This window comes from Dermacentor variabilis, chromosome 2 (genome assembly GCF_050947875.1).
Source record: "Dermacentor variabilis isolate Ectoservices chromosome 2, ASM5094787v1, whole genome shotgun sequence".
Classification (NCBI taxonomy): domain Eukaryota; kingdom Metazoa; phylum Arthropoda; class Arachnida; order Ixodida; family Ixodidae; genus Dermacentor; species Dermacentor variabilis.
In genome coordinates, this window is record NC_134569.1 from 42780344 (window position 1) to 42804586 (window position 24243).

Consider the following 24243-nt stretch of genomic DNA (forward strand, 5'->3'; position numbering starts at 1 on the left):
AGCTGCTGGTGTTCAAGACAAATGCGCTGGTTGATCATGCCCCTCGGACAATACATCACAAATTGATTTCAAACACTGATGTCAACAGCTGAACTACAGGCTGTTGTAGCAGTGATGCATCCCCCTGTAATACTTATCACTACACCCACCATATCTACTGACAATGTCTGCATGTAGGAAACTAGTACACACCAACTTGCCTAAGCCTTTAAGGCAAGTTATCTCTATCCGCAGATAAAAATTGTGTGGATCCCAGGTCATGAGGGAATGGGGAATGAATGAGCTAATCAGCTTGCTTGCTGATATGGTACATCATGCTCCCAACATATGACCAACATCTGACCAAGAGTTTGTCTAAATGTGGGTGTAGCGATTGGAGTATCCCACCTACCTATCCCTCGTCCACAATGCTAGGTGGCCAACTACAGTTGCCGTATTCCAGGAGTAAGTGTACCTGGCAGCATCCATCTTGTCTGCTGTCAAGTACACCGACAGATGTGGCCTGGACTGAGGTCGACATCTCGAAGCTGCCCGAGTAACAATGATGACCAAGCATAATTTACTAGGGACAGCTTATTGGACCTAAAGCATAGAGGGGTAGGAGCAGCAATAAAGTTGCCTCATAAGTGATGTGCGCACTGAACACTCCCTAGCTGTATTCACTGGCGACACAATCGCGGCGGATCGTACGTCCTATAAGAATGCCATTCACCGTTATCCAGATCGCCAACCCTTCCACCACCGCAACCAACGGTTGCTTGCGGGCTTCATTAGCCTAGCACTGAAACACGACGCAAGTGACGTTCTGGCCTGAGGGAATTGATTTTGTATGTACGTGCGAATAAAGTAATTTCTCGTTATTTCCACCTGGAGTAGAGGGTTCTGCCTTTTGTATTTGAGAGTTGCGGCGGTTAGCGAGTGCGGAATTACCCCCCCCCCCAAAAAAAAATGTGAGAAGGAATAGGCGCTATATGTGGTTGGAGTTTTGCGTGTATTATGAAATACATTGAGCACGTTCTTGAAAGCCGTTCACGCGGTTAATACGGATGTCGCACGGCGCACTTTCATTCTCGATCGGCTCCTTTGCGCAAACTCCGGAAAGAAACCAATCGCGGTGGAAAATTTCGATCAGAAACGGGATCAATCGCGATCGAGAGATGCCGTGTGACACTGGTACAACATGTGCAGAGTTCATGTTCGTGAGCTACCCGCCGACAGTTCATCTGGACAGATAGACAAAAAAAAAAAAAAAAAAAGCTGTGGGATGATGTGTGGCGTGGGCCGTGTTTGCGTCGAGGCTCTCCAGATGTCTCCACTGCCGCGCTCCACTTTTTTTTTCGCAGCGCGCACTTTTTTTTTTTTCTTTTCTCTTTTTGCATTATCCAGCCGTGGAGTGTGGCGGATGCAGTCTTCGCAGACTCTTGCTGTGCGAGAAGAAGAAGGGGACGCGCATGCGCCCTGCGCAGCCTTTGAGCAGACGTGTGAACGTGAACATCCGTAGGTTTTGATACATACGGTTTCGTTAGTTGTGTTATGTGAAGTGTGGCATGGGTCTGGGCACGTGTGGCAGTGCGGGCTGCGACGACGCACGTCCTACGCCAGTGCGGATCCGGTTGCTCGTCAGCGTTGTGTTGTGAATGGGCTGCGTGTGCAGTGCTGGTGACAAGAAGTGGAATTGGTACTGCTACGGCTACTGGTGGTTGGGCAGACGAAATTCCTAGGCCTAACGATATTCAGCGATTCATCGAAAGATGCACAGTGGTACTGCCGACAGACTCCGGATAGGCAACGAAGTCAGGGAACTGAAACTTGGCCGCAGTTTCTCGAGCAGCTCCGGCTCGGCATTCCATTCCATTAGGTGTAAGTGGCCTACCTTTTTCTCGGCGCTTCACTGGCATGCGTATGTATTGCGTTCACCGCGAGATCAGCAAATGCTGCGTTCACGCCACGTCTTTGGAGTAGTCTTTAAATTCTACGAAAAAAAAGAAAAAAAAATATGGGAAAGTTATGCGGATGGCGAAGCATGGTTATTGCGTGTATAGTCGCCCGCCCGTGAGACTACTGGCGGTCGGGTCCGGAAAAAGGACAACCTCGACGGTTCGGTGATAAAATGCTCGTCGTCTAGTTGGCCTTCTCGAACCGGGAGACTTCGCATATTTTTCATTCTTTCCTTCTTTTGCTGTTTTCGTGTTTTCGACTTTTAGCATCCGCATTGAATTTCTGACGTACGCCGGGCATTGCCGCTTGATCTTTCCCGACTTCTTAAGCATCAAACCAAACGCTCACTGAAATCGGCGGTGTGATCGGTAAATATACACGCGTATTCCGTCGGTTCATCGTCCTTCACCCTGCACAGACAGTTCTTTGTGTGCCTAATTTTAATTGTAAGATTTTGCGTTGTCTGAATTTCTTATTAATATGCATGGAACGCGACAAGCGAAGTGCTACGCGTGGCAATTAATGCTACAAAAAAGAAAGCAGCCGCGAAAAAAAAAAAAAAGGGCCTGTTCGCGTTTGCCAGTGTACTGTTTAGGCATGACATCAAGCCATTTGTCAAAGCTCATTCATTGTGCCTTCTTTGCTAAATCTTTTGAGCACACTAGCATATGTAAGCAAGTAGCGTGGCGTTTTTAATTCGCCTGTAGCATGTTGCCGGTATCATTGTGTGAAGGGAGTTTCAGCGTCTGTCACAAATACCCACAAGTCGCGTCGTTCGCAGATTGCTTTTTTTTTTTTCTCTCACTCTTTGTAATATTCTTCGAACTTGTTGCGTTAAACGAACGTGAGTCCATGGAGGATACTACCGCATTTCTAAACAATCGACATGATATTGAGGAACGCATTGAGGCACTAAAAGAACTTAACAGTTTGAGAACGCTGCTCCATAATAGGTTTTTAGCGCTCACGATTTTCTCTCCAAGCGGCCAGATTACTTCTGCATGCTTCACCCGGGCTGCCTGCAATTTGAACCTGTGAACATATGTAAATCACTCTTTCATTAGCATAACGTACTTGAGTCCACCTGTACGCGTAGTAGCAATGGTGTTGCTTCAGTGGAGTCAGTCCGAGCAGTAGCATTGAGTCGTTAAAGAAAAAAAAAAGTGTCATGTGTTGTCGATGCTCGTCATCAGGCGTAGCTCTAAGCCGGTGCGACATAGAGTTACTGTATATGCTACAGCATATACAATTCACTCCAGTGCGATAAAAATGACTACAAAACGCATTGCCGATTGCTCCCCGGCTATATTCACGTTCGCGAACGATGCTCCTGGGTTCGCGGAAGTACTCGCAACTATAACTGACAGCAAAACAATGTAGGTATACAACAATAATTAGGATGGTCCCCTGCTGTGGCACGTACTCAGTACAGTGGGTATGCTCATAAGTGGTCAAGTGGTCATAAGGGGTCAAGTAGGATTATAAGATAAATCAATCAATCAAAAGATAAAAGCTGGGAAAAAAATAATGATACGTAAATGAAAAGTCCCCATATTTACTATCAATTTAAATCAAAACTGCCTGTTAGGTATCAAAGAATTGAAATTGATTTATTCATAATATATTACAGGTTATACAATAATATACAGAAAGAGATCCCATAGTCGATGGCTGTATCGGTAGAATGATAGATGTATGGCTGCTGCGTTAAAATTTAATTTAGAGTATAAATGAGTTGAAGTGAAACGAAATGATTGGAGACGAAAGCGAAGAAAAAAAATTAACACAGTTACCCTATTGTTTTGCGGAGAAAATGCAACGTTTGTCACGCATTAATCTTAATGTCGTTTTTTTGTGGAACACGGGTTTAGAGTCGAGGTCACGCACCAACACGATCGTCTTCTTCAGGGAAATATCGGCGAGAGTGGGTTGACTGGTTGCGAGCTGTGAGAAATACGGCACGTGGAAATCCAAGCAGAGAGGTTCACAGGAAAATGAAGGCTTGCAGTGAAATAACAGTGGTCGTCGGACAAGGAATCGAGTTGCTTTATCGAAACTTTTTGTTTTCTCCTGACGTCGTGACGCATAATTTGGTCACGTGGGAGCAGGAAATTGCGACATTTTTTACACTCGGTTGTCAAGTTCCGCCGTGTTGTCGAATTTCTGGTCAGCTTTGATTGGGCCAGAGGTCTGCTACGGCTTCCCTGATTGGCTCAAAAAATGCCGCCATTACATGACGCGGAATTGGACAGTTTCCAGAATAGTAACCTCGTTCGGCCGCTTTCTGTGCTGATACTCGTTGTGAGGCCCGATGTGGGAGTCGAAGTTGTATGACGCGAACAAGAAAGGTGACCTGCCATTTTAGGCCCTAAAAAGAATGCTTGATCGAAACCGACCGATTCACATTTGGCAGTTCTCATGTAGTGAATAGGAGGCTGGAAGAAGGGACCCGTCTGAAACGAGGAGACGCGACGTCCGGAGCATTCTGTCTTTTTCGACGATGCGAAATGAAAGGCCTTCACCGTAGCCCACTTTTACCTTTTTAGTCGGTATTTGTCAGTTGCTAGCGCCCAAGGAAAAGTGCTGGGTGAGCTGAAAGTAAAAAAGAAACGCGGTTCTGTAGTTTAGGTGCACTGACGCGCAATCTGTAGTGCGCACTCAGGAGGGCAAGATCGTGTCGCAGCGCGCTTTTATCTGGAAAGCATGTTTTCTGCTGACTTGTGCGTGATCCGTGGAATTGTACACCACATGAATGGCGATTGGTTTAGGGAGGCATTCACCGGACTGCTAAACATTCGTTCGCCTATATACATCATGACCTTTAAGCTCGGATAATGAAATAATTCGCAGTTATCTACATTGGATATCACCTCTGCTTGATGCTGTAGAAGCTACGGCCTGGAGTGTGCCGGGCGTGTGCCGCCTTCTGATTGTCGTCTTAGCAGTGTTTCCTCTCGACACTCACTAACGCTTTTCGGGGGGGAGGGGGGCAATTACCTTTATTGGTAACGCATGTTTATGAGGGACAAGATTGTACTAACTGACGGGTACAAAAACGCGCGTGCGATTATTACGAGCCCACAGAGTACACTTATCTGAATGTCCCACCGCTATTACTGGCGTCGTGTTTCCATGGCGACGCGTCCGACCACGCTCGAGCACTCTCGAACCCGATATTCCAACCCGCGATATTTTCCTCCCACACTTTTGCGGTGGTCGATGTCATGGAGTTTCCTACAAAATTAAATAGAGGGCACTCTGTCGCTTCGATAGGTCAACTACCATGATAATTATGGGCACGTATACGTGGATTTGTATAATCTTCGTACTTGTGACTTCATACGTTCTTATGGTGTTATTTAAAGTCGGATGCCCCTACAACGAAATATCCTGTATAATGAATTTGCTTGTACAACGAAGGAATATTGCTGTCCCAGAGATCCGATTTGTTCCTTTACGGAGGTACATATTGGGAGAACCCCACCCTGTTGAAGAGTACGGACACCGCATCCGTATACTACGCATCATTACCACGCTGAAGGAACTTCCACGCTTGCAACTACCCTAGACGCTCGCGCTAGTTATTTTTGTAGGAAACAAATGCGATGGAGCAGGGCGAAGTGCTCTTGCGCCACTTAACGTGAGCGTAATGCACAGCGCTAGGGCCGGCGAAGGCAAATTCACAATGTAGCGTGCGGTAAAGCTGTTGGCCGCGTTCGCTGCTGGTATCGACATTATGCCCACGTGCCATTTTGGTTTTTGAGATCGTTCGACATAACACTTGACACTGCACCTCTGCGATCCTCGTGATGTCCACGTCGCGTCGAGAGCGAAGGCAGAATGATATGGAAACTAATCTCTAAGGCTGTGCTTTGCCTTACTGCAGGCGCCGGGAGCAACAGGTGACGTAATGGACGCCATTTATTGGACCTTCGCATCTTTCGTTCATCTTACTTTTCTTTTAATTGGCAAATAACAATGCCTAATGTCTTATTGAACGGCCCGGACCGCAATATGCAATCTTCGCGAAATTTGAACCAGGACGAAACAAATGTAAATGCACAATCTCCAGTTCTTTTTAGTTTTTAAGACTTAAATGGAAAAAAAAAATAGGTTATTGCACTTTCTGTTGTATCGCTTTATTTCTCACGTATTTCCTGCCACATCGCAGGGCCAAATATAACGGAGGCATAAAGAGGCATATATATATAAATGTAAAAATGCAAGCGCGAGGAAGTTTAATGCACTGTGTCAGCAAACGTCATCATCCTAAACGCACAGACGAATTTCTCTAGCTTTCACTTTTTTTTTTTTCATCACCCGTCAGGGAGGTCAGGGCCCTTGTTGTCAAACACCCGATATTTTCTCTGAAGTAACTATGAACGCGAAGATATTAATATATTTGCGAATTATATGGCGGAGTGGAGCCCAATTCGCAATTTTTGGGAGAGAACAGACGCTCATTCGTCCTTCGTTTAACGTAACGGCTTATTCCAACATACACTTCGGTGACAGTGGATTTCGTGCGCGTTTAAAGATTTCGCAGTTGGTCGCAAATCGTGCGAACTCGAATTTTTTAAGGGAAATCTGAGGTTGGCTCTCGTTTCATGAAGGATTTCATGTGTCACTTGAGTGGCGCAGCGATGTTGTCGGTACGTCGAGCGGCTTAATTGTTAATTCCATACGTATCTCCTGCCTCCAAATTTAACCGTCTTATGCCAAAGTGTGGTGCTTTCAATGTGGACATAATTTCCCCGAGTGTCAGGGCCGTCCTTAGCTATGTGCCATTTCGTGAGCATTACAAGGCTATAATTTGGCCTCTCCCCCCAACCATGTATAGGTGCATTAAAAGATGGTTTCTGAGTTCCCTACAAAAAACAAAAAAGGGGGTGAGGGAATGAAAGGAAAAAAAAGGAAAAGAATGATGAAATGCAAAGAATGAAGTGAAGTGAAATGAAGAATGAAGTGACGCTGTAATCGTTCCGCCACCGTGGGTATGATGACCAGTGTATGGATTTGTATAACATTCGTACTTCTGACTTCAAACGCCGTTGTGGCGTTATTTATTACGCTTTATTTTTATTATTTTTTTCACGTTTTCAGGTAATCATATTTATCTCTACACACAGAAGCAACACGTCTCTGCGCACATGTACTGCCAATTGTTATGTCTATAGCGCAGTGTTTTGTTGACAGTTATCACTTTTAAAAGAGAGAAACCCGTTTGAAGCCAGCAGGACGAAGTTTGTGGGCAAACTCATCTGCGCGTACTTCCCGTCATTTCCATGCTGATTGGACAGCCGTATACTTGCAACTGTCGTGGACACTGTAGCGCGCCAGAGTTCTCTCTTTCTTTCTTTTTTCTTTTTAGGAAACTCTATGCATGTATCGGTGAGATACATGCTCTATGTATCCTGAGAGGCTAGCTTGATGAACTAAGAGCCGCACGCGGCCGTTCGTGGACACGACCCATCTCTTTCCGTTATTTTTTACGGAAGCACGCAAAATGTTTCTCGAGGGTGATCGCCTGACGCGAAGAGAAAGGCAACCGCTGGCACCTAAAGTGCAGCGGCGAAACTACATTAGGGCAGCTCAGGTGTCCTTCTTTCTTTTTTTTTTTTAAATATCTCGCTCTCTCTCTTTCTTATGGCCTGTCGCGGTTTTCTTCCGGACGCGACAGACCGAAAGGTCGTCGCCGCGCAGCAGAGCCGCAAACCGGCCGCCTTCCGCGTTCCCACGCGCGTTGAACTGCGACGCCGCCGCCGCTATACGTGGGCAAACACGCGGCGCAAATGGCACTGATGCTGTGGAGGGTCCGCGAGTTTACGCGTGCCGAGACGTTAGTTCGGTCCGCATGCATGCGACAGACGTTCGAGGAAGCTGTTAACGAAGCCCGAATGATGCGTCGTTGGATACAACCGCGTCATCTTCGGGTTCCCAATTCTGCGCTATCCGGAGCTGTCGCACCGTGTGCGCGGCTTCTGGACGCTGGTTATTCGCTGTGGCGCGAAGCGGGGGAGGGACGATCGCCCAGCGAATCAGTTGTGTCCGGTTAACGGACTGGCCTAATGACGCTCGCGTTCGCAGCAACTATTCTATTTCACGAATCTTGGAATTGTTTATTACTATTATGCGCTCAATTAACGAGTGTTGGTTAATCACGCAATGACAGCGGTGTCGCCGTTGTTGGGTGCCGTTGTCAAGCTCCATGTAATTTAAACATTCCTGACGAGCTAGCTGAACGGCCGGCAAGCCGCCCACATTTTTATTTCACTCGAGTTATTGCTACTACTACTACTACTACTACTACTACTACTACTACTACTACTACTACTCGAGCATTCACTATAGTCCGCTCTCGGATACGTCATTCTGCGCCGGCTGCGTATGACTGAAGACACTCGACAGGCGAACAGCTGCGCGTGATTCCGACGGGTAGCTAATAACCGGCCAACTGCTGTTTTTCTTGCAGTGAGATGGGAGCGCGGTTTATTGCTGCTGAAAGTTCAACAACACCGCCGTAGGACGGGCTTGTTCTGGCATCGAGCCCGCGCGTAGCCTATGTAGACGGGCTTGTAACGAGACAGGCATGTGGCAGGTTCCCCGAACAATGCTTTTTTTTTATTGTCTTCGCATGCTGGGGGGGGGGGGGAGAAATGGAATAAAGCGACACCTGTCCTATCGCGAAGGGTGTGTTTAACGTATCGAAGCATTTGTTTCGAAACTGACAAAATAAGGTGCTACTACTACTAAACTGTATTGTGGGTTACGAAGGGCGCCGTAGTGGAGGGCTCCAGATTGGCTGATTTAACGAGCACCGAAATCACAGTACACGAGGAGCGTTTTTGCATTCCGCCCCCGTGGGAATTCGGTAGCCGCAGCTGGAAGTCGAACCCGCGACTGGAAATCGAACCCGCGACCTCGTGCCACGGCCGGTCTCTAGGGGAGCGAGACCCTTCGAGACCGGCCGTGCTCGTGCTCAGTATCAGAACGCCATTACCGCCGCAGCGGGTCGGTAGTTCAGTCGGATGTTAGTTGTCATGTGCGGTAGGACATGATTACTATAATCGCTGCGTAGCAGTACTCTTGGGGAGCCTGGTTCTCAATCGGCTGCACAGCTTTACATAACTGTGTTCGAGAAACGTGTAGAGTACTTAATACGGTATTGTAGGTGGTGGGGTTGAGCTAATAAGCATGCAGTGGCTCATTTCTGCCCAGTGTCAGCCCCTAACCCTGATAACTGCGTGTTGCCCAGGTAGGGTGGCTTCCCCTTATGGGGGGAATTCCAAGCAGGGCAGAACCCGTCGCCTGTAAAGAACAGACCATGGGCAGCGAAAGAAACGGCCTATTCGCTTTCTCATCGCATACTAGTCTACCCCGCGTCGTTCAGTGCGAAGTGTCGTGCACTGTAACTTTTGTCTAAATTAAATGCGCCTGTGATTTGCCTCTTGCGCATTATCGCACATACATTGTGCTTTCTTTCTTCTTCTTCTTCTTTCTTTCTTTCTTTCTTTTTTTTTTTTTTTGACGACTTGTCGTTGTCTCTGTGTTGCGTCATCAGTGCACAGTGCCGTGGAGTGCGAACTGCTGTCGTGGCTTTCTCGGCTGCAGCTAAAGTGGCCGGGAGAGGACGTGTCGTATTGTACAGTCGCCGGGCCGATTTGCGAGTCTACTTTCCCAGCCGCGGGATTCGCAGTTCACTTTGCGTGAGCAAGCGAAGTCGTACATTGCGTCACTGACCCGAATTTGCATGCGACTGCGTATCTTGGAGAGATTGGTTAGCGTGCTTGCCGGATCCCTGCGCACTGCACGGAACTGTTGTCGAGACGACATATGAGCGAACCGATTCTCTCGCGGGTCGCTCGCCGCGGGCGAACTATTCCGCCAGCTGCGCGTGGCCTTTCTGTTGTTTTCTCTCTTCTCCTGCAGCCGGCTGTGCGTTGTAGTGGTTCGCACTCCTGCCGGCGTCCGGATCCGGGGACGCGGGAGGGTGACACGTAATAAAGGAAATGTTTTTTATTTATTATTTTATATTTCATTCTCTCTTTCTCTTTCTTTTTTTGTCAATTTTGGAAAGCAGCCGTAGTGCACTTGGCCTCTGTTCGCTCGTGTGTATTGCCGGCGTTGAATAGAAGGCGGGCGTTGGAACGGAAGCATGCCCGACTCTCGTCTCTCTCTGGGCGTTCACTCGGGCATAATACGTCTTGCATAATGGTGGCTGGTCGGTCCTGAAGATGTGGCGTTATTCTCTGCGACCCCTGTGAGATCATGGCTCAGCGCTGTGTCGTGCGGGTGTCCCGCCCTTTGCATCCCCTTTCTCGTGCAGCCATTCCTAAGCTTCGTTGGACGCGAGCGGATCGAATCGGGAGCCGCGATCACTCGGCTGTTCATGGATGTTTCGATTACATATTAGGTGCCCATTGAAACCTGCTGTGTCGCTGGAGTTCACGAATGGCCTAAGTCGCGAGAGGCGCAGGTTTGGAGATCTGCTAATTCATGCCCGATATGAAAGTAAAACAAACACGAATGAGCGGCCATCGACATATCGTACATGTAGATGCGCATGCCGAATGTTTTCGAATCCTGGCGTAGAAGTTCTGCGGAAACCTGCAGGGTGGAGAGAAGTAGAAGAGAAGAAAAACCTTGCGGGTTTCCGCATAACTGTTACGTCAGAATCTTGCCTTTGCTTTGAGTTGGTGACAAATTCGACTTCGCCCTGCCATCTGCTAGCGGCCTGGTTAGCTCAGATGGTAGAGCGGCTGCCCCGGATAGGCGGTGGTCCCGGGTTCGAGTCCCGAACCAGGACGAATTTTTTTTTCAACTGCGAGGCTTTTCTTTCGAGAACCCACGGCGTGCCGAGTTTTGTTACGATTGATTGATTGATTTTAACGTTCCAACGAGGCACTCGTACTACGAGAGACTCCATAGTGGCCGTAGTGCAGGGCTCCGGAATAATTTTGACCTCCTAGGATTCTTTTAGCGCGCACCCAGTTAGCGGTACACGAGTGTTTCATCATCGGAATGGGGCCGCCGCGGCCGGAGATCGACGAACGTGGCAACCTCTTGCTCGGCAGCAGAACGCCATATCCCATTGAGCCTCTGCGACGAGCGTTACTGCTCTGTATATAAGCCGGGGATATTTTTTCCCTGTACGTTCCTCCTTCAATGCGTTCTTTTGTGTAAGCGCTGTTTTCCTTGCTAAATTTGTGCGCCCTCTGGCAAAGGGCACCCTGGCGTGGAAAGGTGCACTTTCGGCCGCCCCGGCTGGGACGTGCTAATTCGAATCGTATGTCCCAGTCAACCGTCCCCCGCATTTAGAAATGCATCTTAACTAGAAGCCCGCGCTTGACTTAATCTACGTGACGTGGAAGTGCAATGAGCGCCTCCGGCACGTTTACGACAAACGTCATTTAGATCAAATCCAGTATGGACATTTCTGAATACAGGAGGGTTAGATTTCCTTAATTCTCTGAGACTTCGTTGCCCTTGATACTCTCCGGATACTCGATCGCTGTTAATAAATTCCATTAGGTTTTTGGGTCTTTCGTGCCAAGGCCACCATATGATTATGAGACATGTCATATAGCGGAAGACTCCGGATTAATAGGCACACCAGTCGGCATTAAGAGTGGACTTGTGGAAGCGATTACGTGCATGAGCTGTCTTCGGGTCTCGGGAGGATATATACGCAGTTCTTATATGCCGGGAAAGCTGATAGCTTGTCATGAGTCTTTTACATTCGCAGCAGTGCGTCTATCTTTCTGTGCCCCTTTATGACGGCCATCTCTCGCGTGGCCTGATCTGTGTTATTGTTGTGGGCGGCGTTTATCGCACTACGCGTTTGCAGCTGTATCGCCCTCGTTACTTCTAGGACGCATACGTGATAAGGGCTCGCGCAGATTTACGCTCGCCGTATGTTTAGCGTTCGGGGAACTTCAAGGAAAAAACTCGCTAGTTGTCCTTCAGTTATCTTTAACAGTGAGGTAGTTTCAATTTACGTCATTCAATCACTATATCTCTCTCGTTTTTTTTTCCCTTAACATTTTATTGTAGACTTAGCATGCTTGAGTTTTTTGCGGTGTGTGCGTGTTATGGGGGTGGAAGAGGTAGTCAAAGTTGTTTTCTTTTTTCTCTGTGTCGTGGCATAGCCGGCTCTAACCTGCCTAACTTCCCGTTTAACTACAGCTAATAAACACCAACGAGAATGATCGGTCGTTTGTACTGCTGGGCCAATTTACTGCGAGGATTCCTTTCTTGTCATGCGCCATGCGCCGCCCGTCAATCCCTGTGATAACGTGGGCTGAGCGCCAAGTCGGACCACTGACGCAGAGCGAGATGCAATGTGGCTTCGGAATAGAATCGCTACGTTGTACTGACCTTGATTTATGTCCGCGTACTGCGTCATTCTACTTCACTTGTTAAAGGTGTCATTACGCGACCACTGTTTTGTCTTTATTTTCAGTTACTTTTCTTATTGTTCTTTTTTTTTTTTTCATTCTTTGTCATTGTGGACGGCACTGCGCTGCGCATGTCAACTCTGAACCGCGTAATCGCCTTGTCGGTTTGAACAAACTGATCGCGGTAGTGTTCGGTTCTCTAGCTCTCTAGCCGCGTCCCTAGTGTTAGCGGGAAGTGAGGAGCGTGGCGGCACATATATATATATATATATATATATATATATATATATATATATATATATATATATATATATATATATATAGCCGCGTCCCTAGTGTTAGCGGGAAGTGAGGAGCGTGGCGGCACATATATATATATATATATATATATATATATATTAGTCATATCATAAGAAGCCAACAAACACTTTGACACCAAGGACAACATAGGGAAAATTATTTGTGCTTAATAAATGAAATAAAGAAACGATAAGTTATCGTTTCCAATAATTTATCGTTGCTTTATTTCATTTATTAAGCACAAGTAATTTCCCCTATGTTGTCCTTGGTGTCAAGTGTTTGTTGGCTTCTTATGATATGACTAATAAAAAAATCGGGCCCCTCGGTTAATCCCCTTCCTTCTCGTTTATATATATATATATATATATATATATATATATATATATATATATATATATATATATATATATATATATATATATATATATTTGGATCCTTGGAAATTTTGAACTTGTCTCCTGATGACTTCTCTTGAAGTGCGTTTTAAAGGGTGCTGTGCTGGCGCGACACTATCGCATGCCCCTTGACACGCAGTTACCGAATATGTTTCGCTGCCCAGTGTTGTGGAACGGTCTACGGTGAGAAAGTCAGAATTCAGAAACGAGAGAGAAAGCCAGTGACAGCGCGTTTAACGAGGAGACTGGATACGCAGAGCTGGCGCGCGCCCCGTGTGGTTGATTCCGTCAAGAAACTGAGTTGTTGTTGTTCCTTGTACGCCCATTTATAGTGGGCGTTCAGTTCACATGCATCACCGGCTGACACTGCGCCATGGTGCTGCAGTGGTGGGGGCGAAAGCGACGGCAAAACCTGCACGCTCGGTCATCGCTGATGCGACTACCAAGGTTGAAGCTTAGCCGCAGGGCCGTATTATATATGCAGCGTTTCTTTCCACTTCCCACTCTTCTCGCCCTTCGTCGTTGGCTGGCCTGACGCCAGGTCTTGGCTATCGCTGGTGTTGGCCACTTGGTGCGATGTGTGGTACGAAATGAATAGAACAGAGTTAGAATACGGCCTCTGGATTGTTTGTGACGCGTGTACAGTCGGCGCTTTTGCACTAGTAATTTACATTTGCGACCTCTTTCAATCTTTATTTTCACGCTACTGGGCGAAACTCGGATCGAACAAACTTAAAGCCCTGTAGGAGCAGCGCGGCAAGTCGGTCTAGTCGGTGGATGTTCATCTTGTAAAAAGGTGGCACTGCGCTCAGAAGACACACGGACAACAGAAGTGGACGGGGCGCGTGCATACTCGCAACTCTACTTGTACTTTTGTTGTCCGCGTGTATTTAGCGCAATAGCCCCCTTTTTGCAAGATAAAGCCCTATAGTATTTTGTCTTGCATGCACGAAAGGCTTGACAAGTTTGTTTTTGCTTCCGTTAGAACGATGATTGACTGGAGTAGTTGCGGCCACCTTGTATTTGCGGATTGCGCTCGTTTGCATGCATGGACGCGATGCGCCTCTGTCGCACATTCACGTAAACGTGGCTGTAGCGGCGTTTGCACGAATGCGACAAGTGGCGCGTGAGATCATCGCGCACTATAGCAATAGCAATGCGGTCTATAAGCTTCGTGCCGCGTGCGTATACACGTACAGGGGAGGTATTCTATAAGAGTCCACCTAGTGGACTGTTCATTTCGGCCGTTCCTGATTGGCTGGGGCCGCTCGTCTCCTCCTCGCTCGTACAGCTGCATCCAATCAGCAGCGGGCGAAATGGACAGTCCACTAGGTGGACTCTTACAGAATACCACCCCAGGACTCAACTTCGTAAACCAAAACATTGCACACCGCCTGCAAACCGGCAGGCGCGTTTCAGTGCACGGTGCAGTTACTTCGACGACGCAGCAAGCGTGCACAGTTTTGAAAACCTGGCTGCGATCGCCGCATGTGTACATGGCTGCGACGTGCTGCAATCCCCGCGGAAGCCCGCGAGTGTGTGCGTGTGTTTGGTTCTGCTCGGCTGCGCGTGTGGCTGGGCACAGTGCTTGTCAGCGTTCCATTGTCTGTGCTTTTTGTTGTTGTTGTTATTTCTTGCGGTAATTGCTGTATCACAGACACGGCGCTGCGACTTCACGAAACGCGCCACCGTATCGTGCTGTCCGCGGAAGTCGTTAGGGCACACAGTCAGCGCGAGGTATTAATTCTCGGCGTGCAAAGCGTTCATTCGGGTCGGTCTTTGAGCTCCCCTTGAGTGAAGGACCGGTACGCATGCGCTCTGTTCTGGGCGTCCATAGCGCGTGCATCTTATAATTGAATATATGGGCCTACCGCATGCTCATTTACATATTTAAAGCCAAGCGCCCGGTCGGGGTTATTCATGTTGATGGTGATAGCAGGAAGAAAAGATGGGGGCGGGGAGTATTAGGGAAAAGACAGCGCATGCGTTGACCTCAAAAGTTAAGACTTATAATAACGCTGAGTATTCGGCACGCGAGCCGTTATGGGATTCACCGAGGTCGCCCAGCTACCCCGGCGTGCGCATGTGGCAGACTTTTCATTTTTCACCGTGTCCGCCGCGGCATAAATCGCTTCTCCGCAACGTTGACCATGTACATTGTGTTTATTTTCTGCTTTGTTTCCTTTTGGTTGACGTCCTCTGCCGCCAACTTTCCGCTATTTTTTTCAGAACCTAGCCGCGATAAGTGACTTCTGAATTGTTGCGATAAAAAAAAAAAAAAACGGATAGGTCTCGCGCTGCGTTATTCGCTTCCACGTGGTGCATCGTTTCGGCGGCTTCACCCGCCATGGTTGCTCAGTGGCTATGGTGTTGGGCTGCTGAGCACGAGGTCGCGGGATCGAATCCCGGCCACGGCGGCCGCATTTCGATGGGGGCGGAATGCGAAAACACCCGTGTACTTAGATTTAGGTGCAGGTTAAAGAACCCCAGGTGGTCGAAATTTCCGGAGTCCTGCACTACGGCGTGCCTCATAATCAGAAAGTGGTTTTGGCACGTAAAACCCCATAATTTAATTTAATCGTTTCGGCGCTCCTAAAGGAGGGAATGGGGCTTTGGCCCGACTAAATACAATCGCCTCATTATTCCGCGTGGCGTCGCAGAAAGCGAACGAACTGTTGACGCTCTGCGCACGCGAACTCGTTGGTATGTCATAGCGTGTGTGCTACACAGTAGCATCACGCTTTTTTTTTCTTTCTTTTTTCTTTTACGATGGCGTACAACGCTTGCCGTGGTTGTCGTGTCTTCCTGTTTTGTTTACCTCTTGCATCAGTATCTGTACGGCGGGCTGTACCGAGCCTGGACGAGTCATCACCGCGGCACACAGAGGTAGCGCCAGGAAGCATCTAGAAATACGACCGCCACTTCGTTGGTAGTATTGCGCACCTGAATGGCAACGAGCAAGAAATGAGACCGGCGATGAATCGCAGTTGTTGGCGTAAGAGGAATGCCGCTATCGAGAACATAAATAGAGCGAGCGGAAATACGCGTGATAGATAATCTGTGCTTCCGGAATAGCACCGCTACTTTCGTTATTATTAGTATTATTACGTTTTATTACCCATTTGCCCTGTCAGTACCTTCCCATTGCGTCGTCCCCGGAGGTCGTGTAATTCCGTAGCACACACTCACTGACGCTAGCGACGAATGTCATCGCTATTTGGGCAACGGACGTCTATATCTATATATTGGGAATATTTCGCCCCCGTCGAAATGCGGCTGCCGCGGTTGGGATCAAATTCACGGCCTCTAGCAATGCCATAGCCGCAAAGCTAACGCGGTGGGCACAGAAATGTTGATTTGACGGTCGACCGCTTCCGTAGTGTCGCCTGGACCCTGCGGTGCGCTTTAATTAATGCAGCTCTGCTTCTGCACGCCCTGCGTAGTTTGTCCGCTTGACATATTTGCATGTCGTTTATTTTTCAGAAATAGCAGCAATGTGCTGTACCGTACCTTGAACTTAGGCTTATCCAGTATCACCGCAACCAGCGTCGTATAGGTTTGCTTGCCTTCTCATGTCATCTCCCCTCCCTTGTTTGAGAACTGCCTCTTCTCCCTCCTCCCTGCAGTTTTTTCTACGTCCCATCTGGACTTGCACCTTATAGTAGAAAGGGAAGCGCTGCAGTTTTTGCAGTGCTTCGAGGTGAGTCACGGATAATTACAGCTGTCAAGAGGCTAATGTGGCGACGGCCAGGCAGCTCGAGAGGGCACTGTGCACATTCGACGTGGTTCGCAATAGGGGATCATAAAATTTGGTTGTGGGAGTTCATAGTTTTCTTTTTATTTAACCTAGGTAGGACATTAGGCAGTATAAAAATTGGAGGACGCTTAAGCTTCGCCTTCAAGAGTGGAACGCGACAGCGTTCCCGTCGACCCGCCAAGGGGTGTAAGACAATGGGCTACGGCGCAGCGACTATATATGTATACGCGCCCCGCATCGGACGCGGTGAGCGTCGAGCAACGCAGCGTTCGGTGCGACAACGAAATGTGCGCCTGAGCAAGCGACGCACGCCTGAGCCTCAGAAACAGCTCGTTTCTAAGGCAACACCGCGTTCACTAGAGGCGCTTTTGTACCGCTTTGAAGCATGGAACTCGTGGCTCAGTGGTAACGTCTACGTCTCACACTCCGAAGACCCTGGTTCGATTCCCACCCGGCCCATCTTGCAAGTTGTTTTTTATTCATGAAGTGCCTGCTGGGATTTATCGCTCACGGCCAACGCCGCCGACACCGACGCCGACGACACCGGCTTTTCTGCGACACGAGCTCCTTAACGCTGTCGCGTTGATAGCAAGAGCTTGGTGGCGCAACCCACCGCCCTGTTCCAAAGGGGACACTCAACATCCATCCAGCGGTGGGGTGAAAACGAGTTTCTAGCGTTCCCTTTCCTCTCTGACTCCCTCCTGTCATGTATGCGCGCGCCGTGACTCTCCCCCCCCTCCCCCGACGCGGTGTGCCTGACAGCAGCAGCCACAGCAGCAGCAGTGGGAAAGTCGAAGGAAGAGGCAAAGAAAGCTTTGCTTTAAAATTGCTAATGACCGCAGTAACCGTCTATCGCTGTCGAGTCAGAACTCCACGCTTTTCGAAAGCCGCAGTGTTTAGGAACGCGAGTTCCTTGGTCCCGTGAGCTGCAAGACGCTATAGGCGTGCCCGAGGGCAGTTCCCGTTCACAGTTGTCTCTCCCCGAATCTTGCTGAAACCTTTCACAAACACGCTGCCTCCAGGAACCCACTGAGAAACGCGACATGAGCTACGTCAGCGGTCGTGGTTGTCGTTACAATGGTGAAATAGTCGCGGGTACGATAACCGGCTGTGGCGGCCGCTTTCCTTTGAGGACAGAATGCGAAAACGTTCGTGTGCAGTGCTGTTGGTAACTCCAGAATCCGTTACTTGTGCTGGCAACGCTGTCGAAATAAACAAAGATGGCCACGGCGTCCAGGTTCACGGCGGCTCTTTCGCTTGCTGCTGTGCTCGCGTTCCTAGTGTTTTGGCGTCGAATCGAGGTGTTCTGTCGAAGCCGAAAGGGTTCGTGCTGCCGACCGTGTTGTGTAGATCGGTCTCAAGGATTTCAGCGACGAAACCGCGGAAATAGTCGCTCCGTGCATGCAGACGTCCGGCCTGCCCAACGAGCCGCGGCAGGCTTTTTCTTTTTTTTTTTTAAGACAGAACCTTTAAAGCAAGCTGGGGGTTTAAAGAATGGCAGTGTTTGTTCGCAGCGAGCTTCTCCGAAAGGTGCGAGCACTTGTTCGCGGCGTTGCTGCACTGGTGCAGGTACGACACTTGGCTATTTTCTACCTCTATAGGCAACTCCGCCCTGCGACTCGTATTGTATATCACGTATAGCATCTCGAAATATACTGGCGGTAAAGCCTGTCGTGCTTTCAGAAGCTACATACGGTTATTTTGTACTGATAGAACGAGGTTGAAGTAACGTTACCTAGTCAGTGTGTCTTGGGATAAAAACAAATGAGAGATCCGTTTGTGAGTCAGGGTACACGTTTGTTAATACAGTTAGCTGATACGTGTGATACGGTCGTCTGCATCCGATGACTGGCGCTTGTTCGACGTAGGGCCCGGGTTCGCTGACACAGCCCACAAAATTCTCAAACGCCGTTGAAACGTGAGAAGTAAATAACAAACAATCAGACCAAGCCGGGTTTCATCCAACAGGTTTTTACAATTTAGCAATGGTCTTCTTTCGGGCAAAGTCACTTGTATTAGTGTAAATGCACGACCAGGAAATGAACTGAACCAGTCGTTATGGAATTTAGGTGTGTGCATAGTGTCGGAAAGCAAACTAGCGGCGCTAGCTGTGCGCAGGTCGAACGCTCCAAAGCTGGGACGAGTGCTGTTTGCTCTTGCTTCTAAATTTTTTTGCAAGCAACTGACAACTGAGCGCGTTGAATGAGAAAACGGCATCTTCTGCTTCTACCGCTAGACTAAAGCACGTTGTGAAAACGATGTGTCCCTCCGCGGCATAAGATGGGTCCTGATCAACTTCATATCTTCCGAGGCAGTTATCATTCCTGCTACCATGCCTGCAGGCAAATGTACATCAGCGAGAATATTCCTGCAGCTTAAAACATTAGTAACACTAATGCTGGGGCAGAAAACTGTAAAGGATAACACGAAATTAAGCTTGCGCGTGCATCATTATGTGTTTATTAAAGCGCCTGCCTAAACAAAGTATACCCCGCAGTCTGAAACGCCAGCAAGATTTTAAAAACAAATAAAAAAGAACGCAACCGGCTACTCGCCTGGAAGAAAGAAGTCGTCTCGAATGAAATGTTTCAAGCAATATCTGTCCATTTTTCCCAATGCGGAAGTTTCTTATCCAAGTCGCTCTCCGATACGCGCCGCCTGCTCCTTTCGGGAAACGATTAAATCATACTGACACGTGTGCTTATCTTTATCGGGCGACCACGTTTCGCCGCTTAACAACTGTAATCGCACAGCGACGGACGCGCCTGCATGTATCCGACGTTTCTGGAAAGTTATCGATGCTTCTACCCGGCTGTCTGTTGTCGCCGAACCTTGTGTTATCTGATTTCATTGCGTAACGCGAATGGTGTAGAACTTTGTGGAAGGCACGCGGGTCCAAACGATTAGTCTGGAACATTCTACGACTGCTCTATAAAAGCCGACGCGCTTGACCCGCTGATCAGATTTCCGACGATCGCCGACTCTGTTCGCTGCTTTCCTTGTGCTATAAGTGTAGCCTGTTTTGTGGGCACAGGTTCGCCCAATAAAATCTAGTTTTGCCTTTCACAGTATTGCTACTGTGTTCTTAACGTCACCACCACGTGACAATACGTTGCTGTCTTTTCACTGCGATGACACGCATAGTGGTACACAACAAAAGTGTTTCGACATCCGGCTTTTTTTTTTCCTCATTTTTGGGCTTGCGTGTGCTGGCGTCGCGATGATTTGGAAACTACGAGGCATTCAGCGCACGCCGTGATAGGAGAGCCTCTTTCGCTTCAAGCCTGAACCTGGATCGGCTGTTTCTCGGCGCGGCCGCTAGGTGGTGAGCATTTACTTGGAGTCGCGAATTTGTCCTTATTCGCGCAAAACGCAATACTAAGGAGCGACGTCACCTCTAAAGTTGTCGTAATAGCTGGCCTGGTGAAATCAAGAATTTTAAACAGTGGCGCTACGCAATACTAAATATTTTGTTGGTGAGAAATGATTACATTATGTATTGATGAGGTGATTACATTTAATACTTTAAATTCACGCTAACGAGACGCTCAAAATTTTTTATAACGTGCCCCTCTTAAGGACTACTCGAACATAGAAAAATAACTTGGAAGTTTTGCCGTTTTGCCGTGGGACACGATGTTGAGAACAAAAACAGCGCAGCAAGAAAAGAAAAAGAAAGGAACTGGAAAAGAGTTATTTTTGTTATAAGTACTTTGGAGCCCGTGACAACACTGACGTGCAGGCGCTGCTGTTTGCGCACGAAGTTCGAAAAGAGGAACTTTGACATAGATCCCCTAACCGAACTACTGCTTTCACTTTATTGACTAGCAGTGTTTAACACTTCTCCACGTCCACCGCGTCTTTCCTTCCTATCTCTCTCTTCTTACTATAGTCCTATTCCTCTCCTCCAGCGTAGGGTAGTCAACAAACGCTTTTTCTGGCTAACGCCCCTGCCTTACCCATCGCGGTACTTTAGGGCCTAGCTGCTGAACGCGAGGTCGTGCGCTAAATCCCGGCGGCGGCCACTGCATTTCGATGGGAGCGAGAAAAAAAAAAGAAAGACGCTCGTGTACTTATGTGCACGTTAAAGAGCCCCAGGTGGTCAAAAGTAATCCGGATGGAGGCCCCCCCACTACGGCGTTCCTCATAATCAGATCGTTGTTGTGACACGTAAAACTCCAGAATTTAATAAGACCCCCTCCCCGCTGCCTTTCCTACATTTTTTTTTTCTTGCTCTCTCTCCGCCAGGTAACTGAAAACAGTCTTAAACGAATATCTTGCCAGTCCAAAATGATTTAGTCTTGCTCCTTAGTGTACCATTAATGTGTGGCTATTCCTGGCTCCAAGCCTTCCTTTCTCGAGACAAAAAGCGTGCTACTTGTGTTGCGCGACGGTCGCTCTCGTTCTCAAAAATGGGGGGAGAGAGAGAGACGATGACGGAGAAAGAATAAAAATACGAGAAAGAAACGCAGTTTTGGAAATGGGAGCGAGTGCCAGATAAGCTGTTTGGCTTGGCTGCTTTCTCGTAGTTCTGTTTTTGCACTTGCCAAGAAAGCTGTTTCATTTGTCGTGTCCTGATGCGGGATCCTTGAAAAGTGTTTACTGCACCTCCTGTACAGAAGGAACTCTTGCTGTGCAGCTATTCGGCCAGCAGCAGGAACCGCGTTTTTGGGAACCAATATATATATATTTTTAATTCACATGATCGCAACATAACGATCATTGGTTCATTATATATATATATATATATATATATATATATGTGTGTGTGTGTGTGTGTGTGTGTGTGTGTGTGTGTGTGTGTGTGTGTGTGTGTGTGTGTGTGTGTGTGTGTGTGTGTACGTGTGTACGCATCGGGTCTGTGCGGGAAATGGCATCTCATTACGTGCGAAGTGCGTCGGCTGATGGGTATATACAAGTGGTGTGGTTCTCGTTCGCCGTTGTTTTTCGATACCTTGTAGCAGCTGACTTGCAACATGCAATGGCCCGTATGAGCGAATGTGTTCGTATATATATATATATATATATATATATATATATATATATATATATATATATATATATATATATATATATATATATATATATATATATATATAGCAACATGCTTCTCGGGTCAGTGAGCTTATCCGATCACGATGCATCAATGTAGCGGAACCTCATTGCTCTTGTTCTTACGCGACCGCCAGGAAAGGGAAGGCAAATATATGCTTAGCACGGGTCGTCTTTTTCCAACATTGTTCACTCACTCCTCTTCTGTCATGGCTTTACTGCCTATTTCGGCAATCTTCGAAATCTGGTCGAGTCCGATTGTCAGACTGAAGTTTTAGAAACACGACTAACCGAGACACGGCGTAGGCTGCCTCGAAAGGTTGTTTGACACGGATGACTTGACTGTTTGTTAGGTCGACCCGTTGGCCATGTGGATCGTGTAAACATTTCCGAGGTTGCTCCGTGCTAGGAGATGCGTACTTTCGTTATTGGAGCGCGTAGACTATACGAAAGGCGATCGCCTTGGTGTGACATCGCCTGCTTGTATAGATACGGACCTCGCGTTGTCACGCGAGCGGTGATCGCTCATTGTGTGTTGGCGGTGGTGGTTGTGGAGGCGACGATGGGGAAGAAACTGGGGGGAGGAGGGGCGCGCTCAACTTCCAAGGCGGCATCGACGGAGGGTTGCACGGGCGCGCGGTGTGCAGCGGCAAACGGGACGTGACTGAGGCCGAGCGCGAAACGGGGCCGCCGCCGCGCGAGCAAGGAGAGTGCGTGCGTACGTGCGCGCGGCGCGTTCAGGAAAACGCGTGCGCGGAGCTGGACGTCAAGGCGCTCGCTGCCGTGTATAAATAAGGCACGCGGACGCGGTCGCCCGACCGAGAGCGAACTCGAGAGTCGAACTCGATAAAACTGGAAGGGCGAGGAATGACGAAACGACGCCGCCGCCGCGAGTTGGCCAGGGCGAACGAGAGACCGACCGGCTGGGCACTGGCCAACTGCCGGCCGGCCATCGGGGCAGCGCTCGGTGGTCCGTTAGGGGCTCGAGAGGGAGCGAGTTGAGGTGAGATGGGGAGGAACGATTACCGTTTCTTGGCGCGCCGGCGGTGCCTTATTCGGACATGCACACCGCACCGCTTCGTTGGGCGCCTTTTGCACGTGCTGCGACCAGCGTGCCGGTGCTTCGGAAAAGGGGGACACGACGCGGCCGACGTGTGAGAACGGCCGACCTTCTTTCGTGCTTTGCCGTATTTTGTTTATTTTTCCCCTTCCGGTTCTCGCCGCCGTTTCCGGACCTGGAAACCGTTTTCTTTTTTTTCCGGTCACTCAATAAAGTAGGAGGTGGGTTACGAAGTGAAAAGAAGGAAGGAAGCGCGGCTATTTGAGTTCTGCGTGTTCGGCTTGCCGGCTCCTATGCAGCGTCGTCGGGCTGCCGCTTTCTATCTTGGTCTTCTTTTCACCGAGACGCAAGAAGTGCAACTGCAGCGCTATTCCGTCCAATTCGCCTATATCAAGCTGTATTAGACGGGATAATTGCAGGAAAAAAATAGACAAGGTGGGAGAGAGTGTAGGGTGTGCCTTTTGACGGGGATCCATTTTCACGAAATGCTCCTGTAGTTTCTTCCTCTTGTGTATTTCCTTCACGTGGTTTATTTCTCACTCTGTATAAAAACCTGCGTTTACGTGAATGCGACATTTATGGCGTATCGTATTTCCTAGCGCATCACGGTAAAACTAAGCGTCTTGCGTGCGGCGCATCCCTTTTCCTCCGAAACAAGCCGGAAGCTGCGCCGCTGGCAGTCGTGTCACCTTGCTGTCTCCGTCGATGCCATATGCCAGCGTTTTATATTCACCGCGCGAGTCGTCTCGATCTACTTTCTCCTGGCGCATTAATGCTATTCGCTTTCCTAGCGCAATGTCGCGGTTTGCACGAACCGCGGTTACATGAATGCGACAGTTGCGTGTCGCATTCTTTAGTGCATCAGGAACACTATACACTGTGCGACAGCGTTTACGTGTCGAGCAGCTCCCCTCGCCCGAAACGAGCTGGAACCTGTGTCCGGCGATTCTGCCCGCAAGTGAAAGAGAGCACACGGCGGCAGACGTCTTCCTCCCTCAATGCGATACGCCAGCGTTCACATGCTCGACGCGGGGCGATTACACCACCGCCTCGGAACTGTATGTGTACCGTCTCCTGTCTCGTCAGTGCGATTCGCCTTCCCAGCGCCGCCGTTTACACGAAGGCGATGCGCCACTTGTCGCATAACGGAACAATGCAGTTCCCTTGTACGTTCTTCCATTTCTCTCGTGGCTGTACACGCATCTACGTTAGGTACCGAACGCAGTTTTATTTCACTTCGAGTCGTTGAGAAATGTGTCACGTGTACTCGGACCTATATGTAGGCCAAGCCCGAATACCCGCCGCAGTCATCGCTTGTCTATTCTGGTATTTCCGTACTTTGTG

At 48.6% G+C, this 24243-nt stretch overlaps 1 protein-coding gene across 2 annotated transcripts in view; it reads left to right on the top strand.

Moving 5' to 3' along the window:
- Window positions 1-1375: 1375 nt before the first annotated feature.
- LOC142571708 (uncharacterized) overlaps window positions 1376-24243 on the top strand; it is a 163134-nt gene continuing 140266 nt past the window's right edge. For both annotated transcript variants that reach the window (XM_075680251.1, XM_075680252.1), the window contains exon 1: window positions 1376-1860. In XM_075680251.1, the coding sequence (XP_075536366.1) occupies window positions 1752-1860 (109 nt within the window). In that variant the 5' untranslated portion in view covers window positions 1376-1751. The remainder of the gene's footprint in view (window positions 1861-24243) is intronic.